The sequence below is a fragment of the Leuciscus leuciscus genome, assembly GCF_965113295.1.
Source record: "Leuciscus leuciscus genome assembly, chromosome: 1".
In the NCBI taxonomy this organism is placed as follows: domain Eukaryota; kingdom Metazoa; phylum Chordata; class Actinopteri; order Cypriniformes; family Leuciscidae; genus Leuciscus; species Leuciscus leuciscus.
Genome location: NC_138725.1, coordinates 9158531 through 9176908, shown reverse-complemented (window position 1 = coordinate 9176908; position 18378 = coordinate 9158531). Strand labels below are relative to the sequence as shown.

General features: G+C 38.0%; 2 protein-coding genes and 1 long non-coding RNA gene across 5 annotated transcripts in view; 1 reads left to right on the top strand and 2 right to left on the bottom strand.

The window, feature by feature from the left end:
- LOC309492428 (uncharacterized protein) overlaps positions 1 to 18378 on the bottom strand; it is a 291943-nt gene that overhangs the window by 155731 nt on the left and 117834 nt on the right. The window contains exons 1-2 of one of the 3 annotated variants that reach the window (XM_082161395.1): positions 13020 to 14283; positions 11683 to 11970 (exon numbers count right to left, since the gene is read on the bottom strand). The exons of the other annotated variants lie outside the window; for them this stretch is intronic. Coding sequence (XP_082017521.1) covers positions 11683 to 11740 — 58 coding nt within the window. The 5' untranslated portion in view covers positions 11741 to 11970; positions 13020 to 14283. Of the gene's footprint in view, positions 1 to 11682; positions 11971 to 13019; positions 14284 to 18378 lie in introns of those variants that run through there. 3 annotated transcript variants of the gene reach the window in all.
- The window catches only part of LOC309492816, a 120306-nt gene that overhangs the window by 65937 nt on the left and 35991 nt on the right, over positions 1 to 18378 (top strand). The gene's annotated exons all lie outside the window — the stretch shown is intronic.
- LOC309492370 (uncharacterized protein) lies at positions 6169 to 7625 on the bottom strand. The gene has a single exon (XM_082161309.1). It carries the CDS (start codon positions 7622 to 7624, stop codon positions 6482 to 6484), a length of 1143 nt encoding a protein of 380 aa, XP_082017435.1. The 5' UTR covers position 7625; the 3' UTR covers positions 6169 to 6481.

Genomic DNA, 18378 nt, shown 5'->3' with positions numbered 1-18378 from the left:
TGATAAGCATTTGAGATATTATGTTTAACTTTAAGTTGTCGCCTGACCTTAGGGAAGTTTCGGCACATAAAATTCTAGCCCTGGTCTCAGACTGAATGGTTTTTGGAATGCCAAAAATAGACATGAAACTTGTTAAAGCCTTTACAATAGCTTTAGAAGTAATTGATCTCAGAGGATAAGCTACAGGGTAACGTGTAGTCTGACACATTACAGTGAGTAAATAAGCATGTCCAGTCTTAGATCGTGGTAAAGGACCAACGCAATCAATAGTCAAGTGTGTAAAAGGAGTGGTAACTGTAGCAATAGGCTGTAAAGGGGCCAATGGAATTTTTGATTTGGCTTTCCAGTCATTTGCCAAGTATAGCAGGACCGTATTTAGTTAATCACATCTCGCTTACATCTAGGCCAATACAATTTCCTAAGAACTCTCTCATAGGTCTTTCGTACGCCCATATGACCAGCCATGCCCTGGTGTGAAAGCTGTAGGAGGTCTTGACGGAAATTAAGTGGAACCACGATTTGGATCCTAGGATCGAGTGAAAAGTCAGAGCTCATAGGTTGTTGTCTATGAAGCAATCCATCTTGAAGAAAATAGAAGGGAGATGAAGTCTTGTCTCCTGCTTCATGAGCTAAAGAGAACAATTCTTGAAGAGTATCATCCGCCTGCTGTGCTTTGATAAGGTCATCTCGAGTCGCACTATAAAGCGGAGATAAAGAACAAGACGTGCTAACATGGTCATCAAAGATAAATGGACTTTCTGACATAGAATTAGACTTATCAGTCTTATGCTCATCAACAGCATGTGACTCATGAACAGGGATCACATCTTCCACATCCGTACACACAGTACAAGGTTCTGGCTGAGAGGAATTTTCAGAAATGGTATTCAGTCATTGGTCTGATCTGCCCTGTTAATGCTACAGGAATGAATGGTTACTGAGTAAATATGCCAAGTCTTTTTTATACAAGGACCATTCTATCTATATACTTTTTGAATTTTCTGTTATTCTGTGTTCATTATATTGGGAAAGGTGATCCTCGAAATGTTTTTAAACAGTCATTGGTGGGCCATGAGTTGCAAAAGGTTGAGAAAACCTGTGCTATAGGGCTGGCACTAACGACTACTTTTGTATCGATTAATCTATCGACTGATTTATCGATAAATCTAAAACAGGGGTTTTCAAAGTGTCAGAGTTCTGTCACTTCTGTCTGGTTTGTATCTTGGTTTGGTGACAGAGCTCTGACACTCCCGGTTTGTCATGTTTGTGTATAGCAGGGTTTCTCAAACTCGTTCCTGGAGGGCCACTGTCCTGCACAGTTTAGCTCCAACCCTGATCAAACACACCTAGCTGTGAGTTTCTAGTGATCCTGAAGACATTGATTAGCTTGTTCAGGTGTGTTTGATCAGGGTTGGAGCTAAACTGTGCAGGACAGTGGCCCTCCAGGACCGAGTTTGAGAAATCCTGGTATATTCACCTTATTCCGCCCCGCCCACTTTTAATACTTTGCGCTTCCGCATTTTGTCATCCGACTTCCGCTAAACTGACACGGCACATCCGGTAGCTATTTCAGTAGTTAGAAGATTGTTTATAGTTAGCCAAAACTTTATCAAAATGACAAATAACGTTAATACCGTTAATTCCTTCTAACTAGAAGACTTAATTCATTTAAGTTTTCAGGGGAATCTACAGAGCTCACATTATATTGTTTTATAATAAATAACTGACAGGTAAAATCTGGTCACATTGTAAAGGTTTATAAAAAAAACTTCTTAACAGGTGACATCTGGTCACATTGTAAAGGTTTATAAAAATAACGATTCATAACAGGTAACATCTGGGCACATTGTAAAGGTTTATAAAAATAACTATTCACAACAGGTAACATCTGTTTTACAAGAAGGACAAGTTTCACCTTCCTTTCATAGAGGAGATCGGTAATGGTGAAGCCTCTGTCTGCCATTACTTCATCGCCTGGATGAAGTTAAGTTATTGAAGAAAAATGCGATATGTGATAACTCATTAAACAATGCGATATTCGATATGTGATACGATAATGCTTAAAGTATATAAAATTAACTTAAATTAGATTTAAAATTATATAACCTACATATGTGTTTCACATTCTTTTTGTAACAAGAAAACATCCCTTCAACTTGTGAAAGTGAACATCAGTGTTTTACTGTATATAAGAAGTGTTATTTTAACATCAGTGTAAACCACGGGGTTCAGGTTATCCTACATTAGGTCTATTTAACAACAGAAACTGAATAATCAAATGTAAAAGTAAAACACTGCTTAGTTTTTCACTGTATGAATTATATAAACTGATTCAATTATGCATATTGCGATATATACATTTGCGATATTTTGATATATTGTGCTCTACATGTTGTGTTTGGAAACTGCTCTCTGAAACACTTCTCCTCCATGATGTCAAGCCAACGCGAAATCACCTTGCTTACAATGGACTGAGAAACACCAAACCTTTCAGCAAGATCACCCTGCAATAAATTGAAGGGTTAGTTCACCCAAAAATGAAAATTATGTCAGTAATTACTCACCCTCATGTTGTTCCAACCCCATACGACTTTCGTTCATCTTCGGAACACAAATTGAGAAAAAAAAAGCTCTCAGTTTAATAAAAAATATCTTAATTTGTGTTTCGAAGATGAACGAAGGTCTTACGGGTGTCATGGATTTTTCCCTAATCTAACTATCTGGGGCGTCTGCACTCGACACCCAACTGATCTTAATATCTCTGGCGTCTTCACTCGACACCAATACCTTAATATCTCTGGCTCTTGCGTCTTCAGTCGACAACTGGCCGAGTTTCTAACTAACTTGCTTCCCTAAACTAGCTTCCTGCGCAGGAATAAATCGACAAACAGATCTGCAAATGTCCTTTAAATGCTTTAATCACGGCCAGGAGATCTTCCCGAGCAGTTCCCAGGGAATCTCTCCCAAGAAGCAAGGCCGGAGGATCTCAGACAAATTCCATTGAGAATCCCACCGTAAAACACATATACAACAGTTTTTATAGAATCAAGAAAACAAATAAGACTAACATGTCACCTTCAATATGATTGGTTCAATTGGTTCAAAAGCCCCAACCTTTTCCCTCTGTCACTGGCATAAGCAAACTCTGATTACTTATCACAAGGTTTTTGCGAACTAGTCATGTCTAGTTTCAGTTCCCCTTTCTGTTATTAATACACATAGACATACACTCAAAGTCACAAGTTTTTCCCCAAAGAGTTTGGAAACATTAAAAGCATATGAATGTTATTCCTGCAAGAAAAACAAATGTTAGTTGATTAATTAACGTTGATTAATTAAAATTCATTCACACGGGGTTGGAACAACATGAGGGTGAGTAATTACTGACAGAATTTTCATTTTTGGGTGAACTAACCCTTTAAAGGGACACTCCACCCATTTGCATTAAGCTTTGCATTGTTAGAAACCCAGTCATACTATTGAATGGTCGTGCAACACTCTCTCATTTTCCCCTGAGACGGGAGAAATCCGTTATTTACCTCTCACACTTCCTCCTACAATGACGCAAAAATCGTCATTTTGCGTCATTGTAGGAGGAAGTGTAAGAGTGGGGGATTTCTGTTGAGACTACAGACACTCGTTCCTCATCTTTCCCAGGGGGCGGGACCCTCTCACGCTACAGACCTATTACAGATCAGTGGGTGGGACTTTACTCTCTGAAACTGAAAGCAATATCCTCCATCTTGTTCGAAGCTAAGCTAACAGGCGCTGTGGAGACAGATGTACAGTTATGACAATAGCGGAGGAGAGTGCTCAATATGATATAGAAGAAGAGGATTTCGGAAGTCTGATGCTTGAATCAGGTGTTTGTGGCTACCTTTACAAGCCGCATTATAGCGAAGAGCAGCCGAGGCAGAAGACCTGCCTGCCGCCGATGAGGAGCCCGGACTGGCTCAAGTTAGGGCGGACTGGTGGCGCCGGTGATCTCACTATGCAACTACGAACTGCTACGAACACAGAGATAGAGTCCGTCTGCGGCAAAGAATTTCAACGATGACAATTTCTCCTGGACGAAATCTCTGAATCAGACGAGGACACGGACGTTTGTGTTGAGAACTATCCTAGTTTCGCACCGCATATGTTCTGACTGAACATCCAGGTACCATGCAATAATTCATCTTTTCGAAAGAAATACAAACGAGGAGTAATGCACTAATGAGTTCGCCTACTAACTAGACATTTTGTGTGAATGTGAAATTAATTTCAAGCTCTGGTGGTAGCTAGCCTTGTAGACGGAAGAGTGGGCAGATATGCGCTTTCTGGATTAGTGGGAGTGGCTTGCGGAGCTGTGCAATGAGGTGCATTGTGGGAGTTGTTGCGACAAATGCGTCCTGAAGTTATTTTTTGTCTTTCCTCGGTCACGAAGGCACCAAATTCAAAATTTATTTTACATTTCGACTACATATATGACCCACTTTAAATAAAAAACGATGTTCAAATGGGTGGAATGCCCCTTTAAGACGCAGCTTCATCAGAGTCATCAGGAGCTGATACCAAGTGTGTAGCTGAAAGCTGTTGGTGTATGAACTGGTAAGGCGCTCGGCTCGGCAACTGAGTGGAATGCATCAATGTCGACCCTGTGTAGAGCTGACAAAGGTGGTCGTTTCTCAGCAGAGTTATGTACTATGGCAATGGCTCAACGAATTGTGTTCCCATTTCAGATGTAGGTGGCTTCAGGTTGAGTTGAGATTTTGAAGCGTAGTTGACGTGAGAGAGTTTGCCCTGAAGTTCAGCGCTGCTGCAGCGGGACTGGGGCTTGGTGATATCTTGGTGATAGCTTGGTGACAATCACAACGTCTGGACAATGATAGGGCTGGAGCACTTGACGTTTGGGGAATTCATTAATTCTCTGGATCGCCAAAGGAATCCTCCAGTTAGGGAGGCGGATATTTCCACACCATCTCACCCTCGCAAGTGCAGGAGGAGGAAGGCTCCTGTTGCTTCCCTTAGCCCGGTGGTCCAGGGGGACCTGACTTCAGTGGTCCCAATCCTGGTGGTTGAGGAGAACCTGACTTCGGTGGTCCCAAGCCCAGTGGTCCAGGAGAACCCGACTTCGGGGGTCCCAGGCCTGGTTGTCCTAGAGCAGTCCAGTCTCCCTGTCGCAGTCCCAGTCGTGGCTGAAGAGGCAGTGTCACCACGCTCTCGTAAACAGAGGAGGAGGAAGGCATCCTCCGTCCCACAGGGCCTGGAGGCCACGCCAAAGCTCCTGGCCCTGCCGGCACCGCCAAAATTCCTGGCCCTGCCGGCTCCGCTCATGCTACCTGTCAAGCCTGAATCTCTTCACGGCATGCTTGCCGAGCCTGAGTTTCTTCACGTCAGGTGTGCCGAGCCTGAGTCACCTCAAGTGACTTCTGCCGATCCAGAGACTGTTCACGTCACGTGTCCCTCCCTCCCTCCCTCCCTCCCTCCCCCCCCCTCTTCCCTTTTTCCAACATGACAATGCCAGACCACATACTGCATCAATTACAATATCATGGCTGCATAGAAGAAGGATCCGGCTACTGAAATGGCCAGCCTGCAGTCCAGATCTTTCACCCATAGAAACATTTGGTGCATCATAAAGAGGAAGATGCAGCAAAGAAGACCTAAGACAGTTGAGCAACTAGAAGCCTGTATTAGACAAGAATGGGACAACCTTCCTATTCCTAAACTTGAGCAACTTGTCTCCTCAGTCCCCAGACGTTTGCAGACTGTTATAAAAAGAAGAGGGGATGCCACACAGTGGTAAACATGGCCTTGTCCCAACTTTTTTGAGATGTGTTGATGCCATGAAATGTAAAATCAACTTATTTTTCCCTTAAAATTATACATTTTCTCAGTTTAAACATTTGATATGTCATCTAATTGTATTCTGAATAAAATATTGAAATTTAAAACTTCCACATCATTGCATTCTGTTTTTATTCACAATTTGTACAGTGTCCCAACTTTTTCTGATTTGGGGTTGTACAAAAAGAACATTAACTTGTGCTCATGAGAGAGTCATTCTCCACGATGATTGGCCGAGAAGACATAACGTGAGATATCTCATATCTTCATCTCGAAAGACACGCGTATTCAGGTACTTCTCACAGTAGATGTTGAATCCACAGCTAGATCAATGAGTATAGAAGCCCAATGATTACAACCACCATCATTTGAAGTGTCACACAATTCTGAAATTATCGTACATTATGGGATTTTTTTCAATTATTGATCGTAAATCGAACAGAGGTCAAAATTATCGTACAAATACGATAATTATCGTACGTCTGGCAACACTGATCTCCACTTATAGCTGGTGTGTGGTGATGGTTTTAATAACCGTGAGTCTCGGGCTGGTTTGTCTTCTTCTGTTGATTATCATCATACTGCGGTATTTCATGATCACAGCAGAGAGAGAGGAGATGAAGAGTTACAGGAACACAGCTGGAGAGTTTGATCAGACTAAATACCACATATGTGGTTTCTTCACTGCATGGATCTTCATGTGTCGCTTCAGGTAACATTCAAAAGAGAAACTCTTTCCACACTGATCACACGTGTGCGGCTTCTCTCCATTGTGGATCCTCTCATGTGATCTCAGATTTGCTGACTGACTGAATCTCTTGTCACAGAGTGAACACTTATAAGGTTTTTCTCCAGTGTGGATCCTCTCATGTGATCTCAGATTTGTTGACTGACTGAATCTCTTGTCACAGTGTGAACACTTGTAAGGTTTTTCTCCAGTGTGAATTCTCAGGTGCAGTTTTAAATTGCCCGCTGATATAAAAGTATTCTCACACTCAAAGCACATGTACTCTCTCACACCAGTGTGTGTTTTCTGATGTCTATGTAAACATAGCAGCTGTGAAAAACTCTTTCCACACACAGAACATGAATGCGGCTTCTCCTTCGTATGAACTGTCAGGTGTTTCTTCAGCTCTGATGAACTAAGAAATGTTTTTCCGCACTGATCACATGAGAACGGCTTCTCTCCGGTGTGGATCCTCATGTGACGCTCAATGGATGATGATCGACTGAAACTCTTCCCGCATTGATCACATGTGAACGGCTTCTCTCCGGTGTGGATCCTCATGTGAATCTCAAGACCTCGTTTGGTTGTGAGACTCTTTCCACACTGAGTGCAGGTGAAAGATTTATTGTCTTTTCTTTTCTCTAAAAATGTATTTTTAGTCTCTGAGCGACTCAAAGGTTTTTCTCCAGGTTGGACATGATGTTCCTCCTTCACTTCACTCAGTTCTTCACTCTCTTCCTTCACTTCACTCAGTTCTTCACTCTCCTCCTTCACTTCACTCAGTTCTTCACTCTCCTCCTTCACTTCACTCAGTTCTTCACTCTCCTCCTTCACTTCTCTCAGTTCTTCACTCTCCTCCTTCACTTCACTCTCCTCCTTCACTTCTCTCAGTTCTTCACTCTCCTCCTTCACTTCACTCAGTTCTTCTCTCTCCTCCTTCACTTCACTCAGTTCTTCTCTCTCCTCCTTCACTTCACTCAGTTCTTCACTCTCCTCCTTCACTTCACTCAGTTCTTCACTCTCCTCCTTCACTTCACTCATTTCTTCACTCTCCTCCTTCACTTCCATCAGGTCTGTCATGAAAGAAAAATGTATTAAATAAAAATTGTTAGTGCATCAAAACAATTCCGAGAGAGAAATATAAAGTGAAAGGACATGAAAGTGAGCTCTGATGTAATAGTAGAAAGTAGGGGTTTAACGGTTCACAAAATTCACGGTTCGGTTCAATACGATACACTTGTCACGTTTCAGTACGTTTTCGATACAGCAAAAATAAAGAAATGCCAGATATTTTTTTATTTTTTAAATTAAAACTAACATAATAAAGTATTATATATATATATATATATATATATATATATATATATATATATTTTTTTTACTTTGAGCAATGGTGGAGCTATCACTGATTCTTGAGAGTCACAAAACACGTTTTAAAAACTTTTTTTTAAATACACTATATCAGTTAGAGTTATATGTTTCTGCAGAGAAAGGTCTTAGCTATTTAACCATGTAAAGGAACAGGTTCTAAATAAAAACACATTTTTAACAAATAAACATGTTTCCCTTCAGAACTGGATTTGTGTCAACTCCATCAGACACACTAAAAAGTACACAATTTTAATTCTTCAAATCCAACAAGAATCTAAAGTTCTGAAGTATATTGTAATAGTGTTTAGTTACTCTGATATGTAAAAACAATTACAATATATAAACTTATAAAAAGTTGTGATGTCACACTATTCTGAAAACTCAGATTTCTAAATATTTGCATTTTCAAACTTTGATTTTAATTTCAATATTGTAAAAACAAATTCCTTAAATAAATAAAACATAAGAGGATGTAGATCAGGGGCCTATACCATGAAGCCGGTTTAGATGGCTAGCCAGCTATGTTTCAGTTTAGTTTGTGCCAACCCTGGGTTTTAGGGACCATGAAAGTGGTTTGGCTTTTAGCAGTGTTCACAGCCATAATAACTTACGCTCCACGGCTAACCTGGTCTGGGGCAGGTTATGTTCCAGGTTAGAAATCTCAAACCGAACTTGGACCAATCAGCTGTGAGCAAAGGATAATGTCACTCCTCCTGTTTCTACTCCAAATTAAAGGTCACTACATAGCACATGATGAGACAAAATCGTCTGCTTTTTAGTAATACTTATTTAGATTAGAATAATATATTTGTATGATAGATATTATTTATGTAATAAACCCTTAATTGATCACACATGTACAATTTTAGTTAATCAATTATTACGCAGAGTTTAAATGAATAAATATATAAAGGTAATATAAATATGCTTTAGAATCAATAGATAAAGCTATAAAATGACTACATGTGAGCTTAAATGTTCAATTCTATCTATACCTTTATCAACTGTATAAACTAACTTCACAACTTTTACTTGCACTGAAATAGCGAGACTTTTTATTTTAGTTGTCCTCTTTCATAGACAGCTATTTTCTTCTTGTTGTGTAAATTTGTTTAAATGCTTAATATTTTCCACTCTCGTAATATTCTGCAGAAGAGAGAAGCTTCTCTCGTGAGAAATTAATCGCAGTTTCACTCTTCCTCAGCATGTGATTGGCAGTTCGCTACTGATGTCACACCTAAACTCCTAAACTAAGGATCAAAGCTGGAGTTGACAGAGAAAGTAGATGATCAGCATCATGGTACCAACAAAGCCTGGTTGGATTGGTTTGGTTTTGTCAACTCGAAACTAATCCTGTAACCCTGAATTTGTTCAACTACCATCATGGTACAGGCCCCTGATGGTCCTTTATTACAAAAACAACATAAACTGAAGGAAGATTTTTTTTTTTTCCCCAAAAGAATAACAAAAACATTCATACATCCAACGCCGTTGACAAAGATCTGACGGTGTTGACGAAAAACTGACGGTGTTGACAGAAAAACTGATGGTGTTGACAAAAAATGTTTGAATATTTTACCTCTGATTTGTGAAATGTTCACCTGTTTGTCATGATATGTTCTGACAATAAAGAGTAGTTTAAAACCACAATTAACACTCTGTTTTCTACAACTTTCACTTAGGAGCAAAAATCTGCCTTTGAACTTGAAAGAAATAAAGATTTGACATTTATCGTGATAATTATCGATATCGACTGATCGAAAAAAAATTACTGTGATAATTTTTTTTGCCCATATCGCCCATCCCTACACTGGCTTCTCATTTCTCTATCTCTGTCTTTACATATAAATATATATATTAAAGTGCTGGCAAAGTTACACGTTACACAATAATAAGCAGACCACTGCCTGCCCATTCTCTACAAGTCAGATGCGTATGGTTAAATAATGTAATGCATGCTATGTATGTGCATTTATGTGTAAATAAAACCCTGAAATAACAGTTTAACCCTTCACTATATTCACAAATAATATTATATTTGTACATTAAGAGGTTATTGGTGGATTTGTCAACTCCATCAGCTTACAGGCCAACTCCGTCAGACATAGAACCTGATGGAGTTGACGTCTGACGGAGTTGACGTAAGGGCATGTATTTTCCCGCCAAAACATGTATTGTACACTGCAGCTAGGTAGTTTTTCCTCAGTTGCTAGCTGTCCCAATAACCTCACTAAAATGCTTAAATTCAATCCACTATGGTTTAAAAAAAGTATCTTAACAGAAAGATGGTATTGACATGGTGCAGCTGTGACCTTAGGAATATTGACATTGTTTGTCTAAAATATAACAAAATGTAAAACGCACCAGAGCATGTGTGGTAGTTCTGCATTCACCACAGGCAGGGAGATGAAAAGGGGTCCTCAGGGATATAGCTGACCATGCTATTTCCTGATTTAAAGAGCTTTATGAAAAAATCTGACGGAGTTGACAGAAACTGAGGACACAACTTTAATAGGCATATTTTTATGGAAAATATTGTTTGATGTTCACTTCATGCATTGTTTTTTATATTTATACCCCTTATTTTTTATTTGATATATATGTTTTCACAATTGTAGAGCTTTTTTAAAGTTTTTTGGGATGGTTAATATTGTGACCTCTTGCTGAGGACAAGTGCAATAACATGGGCCTTCTAACCACAGACCATACATTTAAACAAATTTTCCCCAAAAAGATAAAAAGGTTTATTCTAAAAATCAGATAGGTATATACAATTCCTTTAGATTTAATTTTGTAAGTATGTCAATCATGATGAATTTCTTAATTTTTGCTATAAATGAGACTTTTCTATGTGGGACATGTTTTGTCCCGACTCTCAAGAATCAGTGGCTATAATTGACTCTTCTTAGGAGCATGTAAAATAAAACAGCTCCTTGAAAAAATAAATAAATGTGGGCTAATATTGTAGCCTAGTAGTTACAAACAAAAGGTTTATTTTAGTTCAGATTAACATTTGAGGGCAATTTCATTCAGAATGTCAAAACAAAACCGCCGTAATGTTACTTGAAAACATTATAGCCTACTATTCCATGGTGAATGTTGCTGATCTGTTGCTTTATTAGCAACACTGTGCACGAGCGTGAATCCCGTGAATCCCACAATATCCATCTTTGATCTCACAGGTGTCAGATCCACTGCGAGAAGAGAGAACTGTCCGGCTTGCCTGCGCTTTTTTCACTCCTCTCACTGCAGCCGCCTACTCTCGACTACACTTCAGGCGAGGCAAGGCGCATCTCAAACAAGCCTTTTCTCAATCCATTGTCTCAGTTTTTACACAAACTGTAGCACTGACTGTGTTCATCAACCCTGTTACCAAAGTTACTGTAAGAAAAAATCTCTATAACTATGAATAACTTGAATGATATTTGACAAATACAACTTTATCAGTAACTTGGTGTTTACAGTCTATTCCTAAAAATATATATTTTGTAATATATATGTTGTTGCAATTTGGGAACCAGATATAAAATAAATATAAAATAAAACAGTTAAAATAGTATGTCGCTTGATCTGATGTTGACAATCATTATAAAAATGTCTCAAACCTCCCTTTACTGACCATTTGTTGAAGAAAAACCCAGAACATTCTGTACCGTTTCATAGTTGAACTGTTTATCTAAATGTGATGAAGTGCTTGAATGTTTCTAACATGAATGTTTTTCAGCATCATGAATGAATGAAGAATAAACACCAACCTCTTTGTTCTTCAGGATCTTCAGTGTGTTTCATTCTGCAGGGTTCTGGATCACTCATGTTCTCACTGTCCTCTTTAATAAACTCAGTCTTTGCAGATTTCAGCTCTTCCTGATGCTCTGATGCTCGTCTTCACTTGTAGCTGATGGGAATTTACAGCATTTATTGGGGAATTACTGTGGGCGGAGCTTCACTGATGATGTGATTACAGTGGGAGGAGCTTCACTGGTGATGTGACTGCTGTGGGAGGAGCTTCACTGGTGATGTATTCCAGTGTGGGAGGAGCTGATCTGCCAAAATAAAAAATATAAATTATATGCCAATTCATTATTTATTTTTAATAATTTGTATTGCTAATCCTATCACTATTCTGCTTCTTCATTAAAATACAGCTATCTAGAAATAAGGAAAATTATATAAATCATGTGAATTCTTCAAAGAATAAATAATGGTAAGAATGAATGAAATGAGCTTTAAGTGTCAATTTACAGGAGATCTGAAGACATCAGCATAATAAATGAGGTGAAAACAGGAACTATTGTCATGAAATAAAGAGTGTTTTCAGCAGATCTGTTAATATTGATGAGCCTCAGACTATCAACATTTACATTTACATTTATTCATTTAGCTGACGCTTTTATCCAAAGCGACTTACAATTGCTATATATGTCAGAGGTCGCACGCCTCTGGAGCAACTAGGGGTTAAGTGTCTAAGTATCAACACTCATTCAACAAGCCATTCAGGATCATCAGCAGATCATCTCACTTTATTCTGAGTGTTTGCTGTTAGAAACACATTATTTGAGTCAGGATACATGACAAAAGCCTGTAAAACTACTCTACTGAAAGAAAATATAGTAAATTCTCACAATATGACATGGATAAAACATCAACGAGACAAAACCAATCACTAATGACACTCATCTCCATCAACCACTACAGAGAAATAACTACAGCAGCATAATATGTCCACATTAAGTTTGATCTTATGATACACTAGCCTACATTGATCACTATGAAATAGTTAGATCATTAAAAAAAAAAAACATTTTATATGCGCAGAAACTGAAAATGATCATAAAACTTTTACAAATACAGAGCACCACAAGCATATTGTTCCAAGAGTAAAACGCTATTCATATTTATTAGTATTGCTTTAATGTCTCACATGGCTCATCTTAGGCTCAATGTAAAGCATTTAGCAGTCTCTGTTCCAGTATGACACTTGAGATCGATTACCTCGGTAAAGTTGGTTTCATATTCGCACATTCGAAGCTATGCTCTCAATAACTTCCTTACGGTGTGAGCAAAATATTTCATATGAGATTATTATTATTACCTCCATGTATAACTATCTTCTTCAACTCTGTTTTCTTTTAGTGTCGATGTCTTTCAAGTCCGGAAAAAAACATTGCTCTCTATGGGTGGCGGTGACGTCAGCGATCTCCAAGGGACAGTCTACAAATTACATTGTTTTATCAAATTCATGATATGTTTCAACATTCAAAATTGAATATCTGTATTACTCATGGCACAGAAACGTTACTAAAGACGTTGAGACAAAAAAACCCGCATAGGCTACATGTCCTTCATAGATGAGACGAGTAAAATAACTGAAAACTGAGTGTATTGAGTTGAGACAGATAGATAGAACCTTTTAAACTCTACTTGTGTGTGAGAGAGAGGATAGGGACAGAGAGATGGGGGAGAGAGAGGGGAGAGAGAAAAAGAGGGAGGGGGAAGGAAAATGGGAGAGAGAGAGAGTTTTTGTTACATAGTGTAGGGCTGAGCAAATATGGGCCGAAATATTTAGTGCCCTAGTACTTCTAAAAGCTTTTTAAATGTATGTGAATTAAACGTGGCACAATGGCCTTCATCATCATGCTAATATGCGAGGATTTCATCTATGCTGATTGAGGACTGTTGGGACACTCCAGGCACAGTATGGCTCTGTGGGAGACCGAGTCGTTTGCCACATTGTACAGACTCATGTCAGTACCATTTGCTTCACATATGGGCTACATCCGACTACATTCTGTTTATTCACTATTGTGTTCTAATATATAGGCTAAATATGCCATGTGTGGTCTCATCTGACAGCTTATAAACTGAAATGAAGAACTTAATAGAGATATTAAAGTATCATCAAGGTACAATTGCGCATTGAGGAGAATACTGTATGTTAATGTTCTTCTCCCCCTCTGGATCTCCAGCCATTTGCATCATCGTTGGGTTTCCTGTCGGTCGGGTTTGGTGCTGATATTCCACTCATGTTTAACAATGCTTTGCTCAGGGTATAAGAAGGAACAGTAACTGTTGATCTTGGAGAAAGGATTTAAACCCCCCACTCCCGCACACCTGTGCGTAACTGAGAAAGGCTTGTTGGGCGTCGTCGGCACAACAGTGCATAATTTGTTACAACAAAGTTTCGCAACTCTATCTCACATGCAGGCCTATGTATAATATTTAAATAAATTAATAAATTACTTTGCCTGCTTTAAAGGCTTTGAGAATATGTCCTTGTTTAATCACGATTATTTTGAAAACTAAAGTGATAACTTTCGTTTCCAGCCTTACACACACACACACACACATTGACACATACATATATGTATATATTGATACACACACACACACACACACACATATATATATATATATATATATATATATATATATATATATATATATATATATGCATGCAACATTTGTTATTTTACATGCTTAAACATCTCCCCCACACAACAGCTTTACTATTTATGAAACATATCTTGCCGTTTTTGTTTGAACATACTGTTCCATAAGGCTTTCTAAAAATAAAGGAAAGAAAAAAACCTTACCTCAACCTGTTGCATCTGAACTACTCTACCACCCACTTCTGTCTCTTCTTTATCAATCTCTTCCCGACCTTCTTCTTCAGCAAGACTAAAGCTTTAAATTTGTCAAATCAAATTAACTGGAGAACTGCATGATCATAGGATGAGGGCCATGCATTTTGGGGGCAGGTGCTCAAGTGAAAAAATAAGCCCTCTCATAATTATTTCTCGAAAAATAAAATTACATAGGCCTAATATTAAACACATTTTACTAGGCTACTTAAGCTATGACATAGGCTAATTAATTCAGTGTCGTCCAATCCATTTACATTAGAATTAAAATAGCTAAAACAGTGTTATATTTTTTTTCAAAATATACAATTTTAAATAAAGAAATATTTTGGAGAATGAAATGATAAGATTATAGACGAGACTAAATACACCCGTATGGCGGCAAGTCTTAATAGGCTATATTAATGAATTAACTGATCGTTTTACTACACCGTCACTGTCCACATTGCTGAACGTGCAAGGGTAGCTTATCACTGAGCACCAATCTATTAAAATAACTGTTAAAGTGGTTGGAATGATTTTTTTTAGAATCCATTTAGGGTTTAGGTTTTAAATAGATTACTCAAAAACGAATTAAAAAATTTTTATTGCTACATTTCTAAACGGGCCCAAAAATGAATATCATTAGGCTTATTAAACACAGTATATTATAAATTATATTATATTAATTATAAACACTGGTCTGCTTTATACGCCACTGTCGCTGTCCCGGTGCGTGGTGCTGAATACTCGAGGTCCCACTGGCCGCCAATATACATACTGCTGAACCATATAGCTCAACAGAATTAAATGTGAACCATCATACACTACAGCTTAAATATGTTTAAAAGATTTATATTACATGAGATAACACGGCGTTCAACGTAATCACTGCGGATCAGTGGTTAAAACTGTCGACTAACAACAAGAAGGACACCGGTTCGAGATCAGGCTTAGCTTAGACGTGCATCTTCATATGTTGAGATATATGCTTTCCTTCCTTGGCTTGCAAAAGACATGCAGTGATAAACTGCAGCAGCTCAACAAGCCTCGGAACATGTCTGAATAGAATACTGATGCATTCCTAATCTATATATATTCTCACGGTATGTTGTATATTTTCATATGTAATCGCAAAAACTGCAGTGTGCATTTTTGTTTGATTATTTAAAAATAATCTGTGAAATCATCAATATCTTAGAAGACGAGGAGTTTAATATAAGTGCCTAAAATACCAACAATTTGGTCCATTTTAAATAGATGTAAGAGTAATCTCCTAAACCATTTCTATTATCTGCACATGGGAAGAAATCGTTTGACATTTTTGAAACATTAACTAATCTGGCACGACCTGTTCTTGATTATTTCCCCAATGTCCTTGTGAATTGTAAGACAGGTGTTTTAGTTTACAAACCTTATAAAAGAGTGTCCAGACAGAAGAAACATTCGCATGTCATCATGGGAAGATTTAAAAAAGGACACAGACAGAAAAGGAAAGATGTCTGGGCACAGGCAGGGGGAAAATAACTTATTGTGCAAGAGCTACTAAAAGCTGAAATCCTAAAAAGTTCTCAAAAGTATGCATCACCAATTTGGTCGCAATTATGCATTGCTTTATTTGGAGAGGATACCCCCCAAAACCGTCACTGGCTATGGCTTATTTGGACATACAACAGAAAAGGTGTGAGGGACCAATTACATCGGACCATGGCTTCCAGTACACTTTCAACCACATCTGAACCAAAGCTACTGGAGTCGGGTGATCAAATGGAAAATGAAGGTAGGCTAAGTTTTGTCCACACTATGATAATTTATTAAAATAACTAGGCTAAATAAACTTAAAAAATGTCACTCATAGACGTCAAGGTTCATCAATGCAGCATTAACTGGGAATAAATTAAGAATCAAATCTAAACACATTAAAATTAAATAAAATCATTACAACCTAAAAAGTATAGCCTACCCTAATTACATTTTTCAAAACACCGTCAAACGCATAGCCTAGGCCTAAGCCTTTGCGCAAACTTGAGTTTAACGTGAATTGTCTATAATTAATTTGTTAATGACACTGCAAATATATTGTATAAATATCGCAAACTAAGGCATATCTGAAAAGAGGAAGGGCTATACAAATAATGTGAGTTTACTTAAGGTATGGGTAAATTCAGGTTGCTGGGACACATATTTGCCATTGAGATGACTTGGGGAAAAAATATCACAATCAACCAACCTGAATTCAACGTATACCATACTTGTTAGTCAATTTTAGGTTCCCAGAACGTTCCCAGAACCTTCCTAGAGGTTCCCTTAAGGTTAGGGGAACGTTCCAGGAACGTTCTCTTTAAAATAACCTACAGGGAACGTTCCTAGAACGTTCTTGTTTGGTTCCCCAAAAAAATAACGTTCCCGGGAACGTTCTGTGTTTGCTGGGCTAGCACGGTGTCGCAAAACGCAAGTCAGCTATCCAGCTAGCTAACTAACCCGTTTGTTCAGTGATACACAAATTACACACACACAATAGGCTACTGTGTTGTGTGTGTGACGTTTGTGTTGTGCACTAAATACCTCAAAGATAAATAGCCACAAAAACGCAAATCTTCAACAGCATGGCACAGCACCTCAAAAGGAGACATTGTGTGCGAAAATCGACTCGTTTCACAGCAGCGTTTGTGGCCGGCATTTGAACCGCGGCTTGTGTAGCTGCATTTACAAACCAGGATCTTACAGCAGGGGCGGTGCCAGATCATTTTTAAGCAGGTGCTGAGGGGATGCTATTGACAGGGCCCTGTGAGCTGCGCAATTCTGTGTTTGTGTAATATTTGATTAAAAATACAACCATTATAAAAATCAGTTAGGCTATTCTTATGAAATATTATTACAGTGTAAATCAGCTGTTTTCTACGTGAATATATATATATGTGAAAAGAAAGTTCAAAAGAACAGCATCTGAAATGCAATCTTTTGTAACATTATAAATGTATTTGTGACTTGTGATAAATTGAATTCCCCCTTAATGAATCAATGTGTTGATTTATATGTCCCCCCCCCCCCAAAAAAAAATTACATACAAATTCTTACTGACCCCAAACTTTTGAGCGGGTTTAATGCAAAAGCTTTCCATTTCAGATAAATGGGCTTTCTTTTGAATCAAAGAATCCTGAAATAAATGTAAATAACAGTTTTCAACAATGATAATAATTATATATGTTTCTTGAGAATCAAATCCTCATATTAGCTGGTTTGTAAAGGATCATGTGACACTGAAATCTGGAGTATGCTGGAAAAATCAGCTTTGATCACAAGAATAAATTACACGTTACTATATATTCACATAGAACACAGCTGATTTACACTGGAATAACATTTAATACTATAACTGATTTTTGTTGTATTTTTTTATCAAATAAGCACAGCCATGGTAGAGTCTTCTTTTAAAAGCATTTAAAATCAACGACCAAATCGTACAAATTTGTACGAGTGGTTAAAAAGTGGCTAATTTGTACGAATTCCTACGACAACCATTACTCATACAAATTCGTACGATTTGTCTTAACCCACGTAATGGGTAGCCTAGGTTTAGGGGCGGGGTCAGGGGGTAGGTCATTTGAAAATATACGAATTTGGCAACTTGTAAAATATGTACGATTCAGCAAAAATTTTACAAATTTGTACGAGTGAGGTCGTGTGTATATATATATATATATATATATTTATATATATATTTAAACATGTTATTGTGTGCATATTCCACCTTCTGGCAGGTGCTGGACCAAAAATAAAAAAATAAAAAATTGAAAAGATTGTAATGTCCGCAACAATGCTACTTTCGTT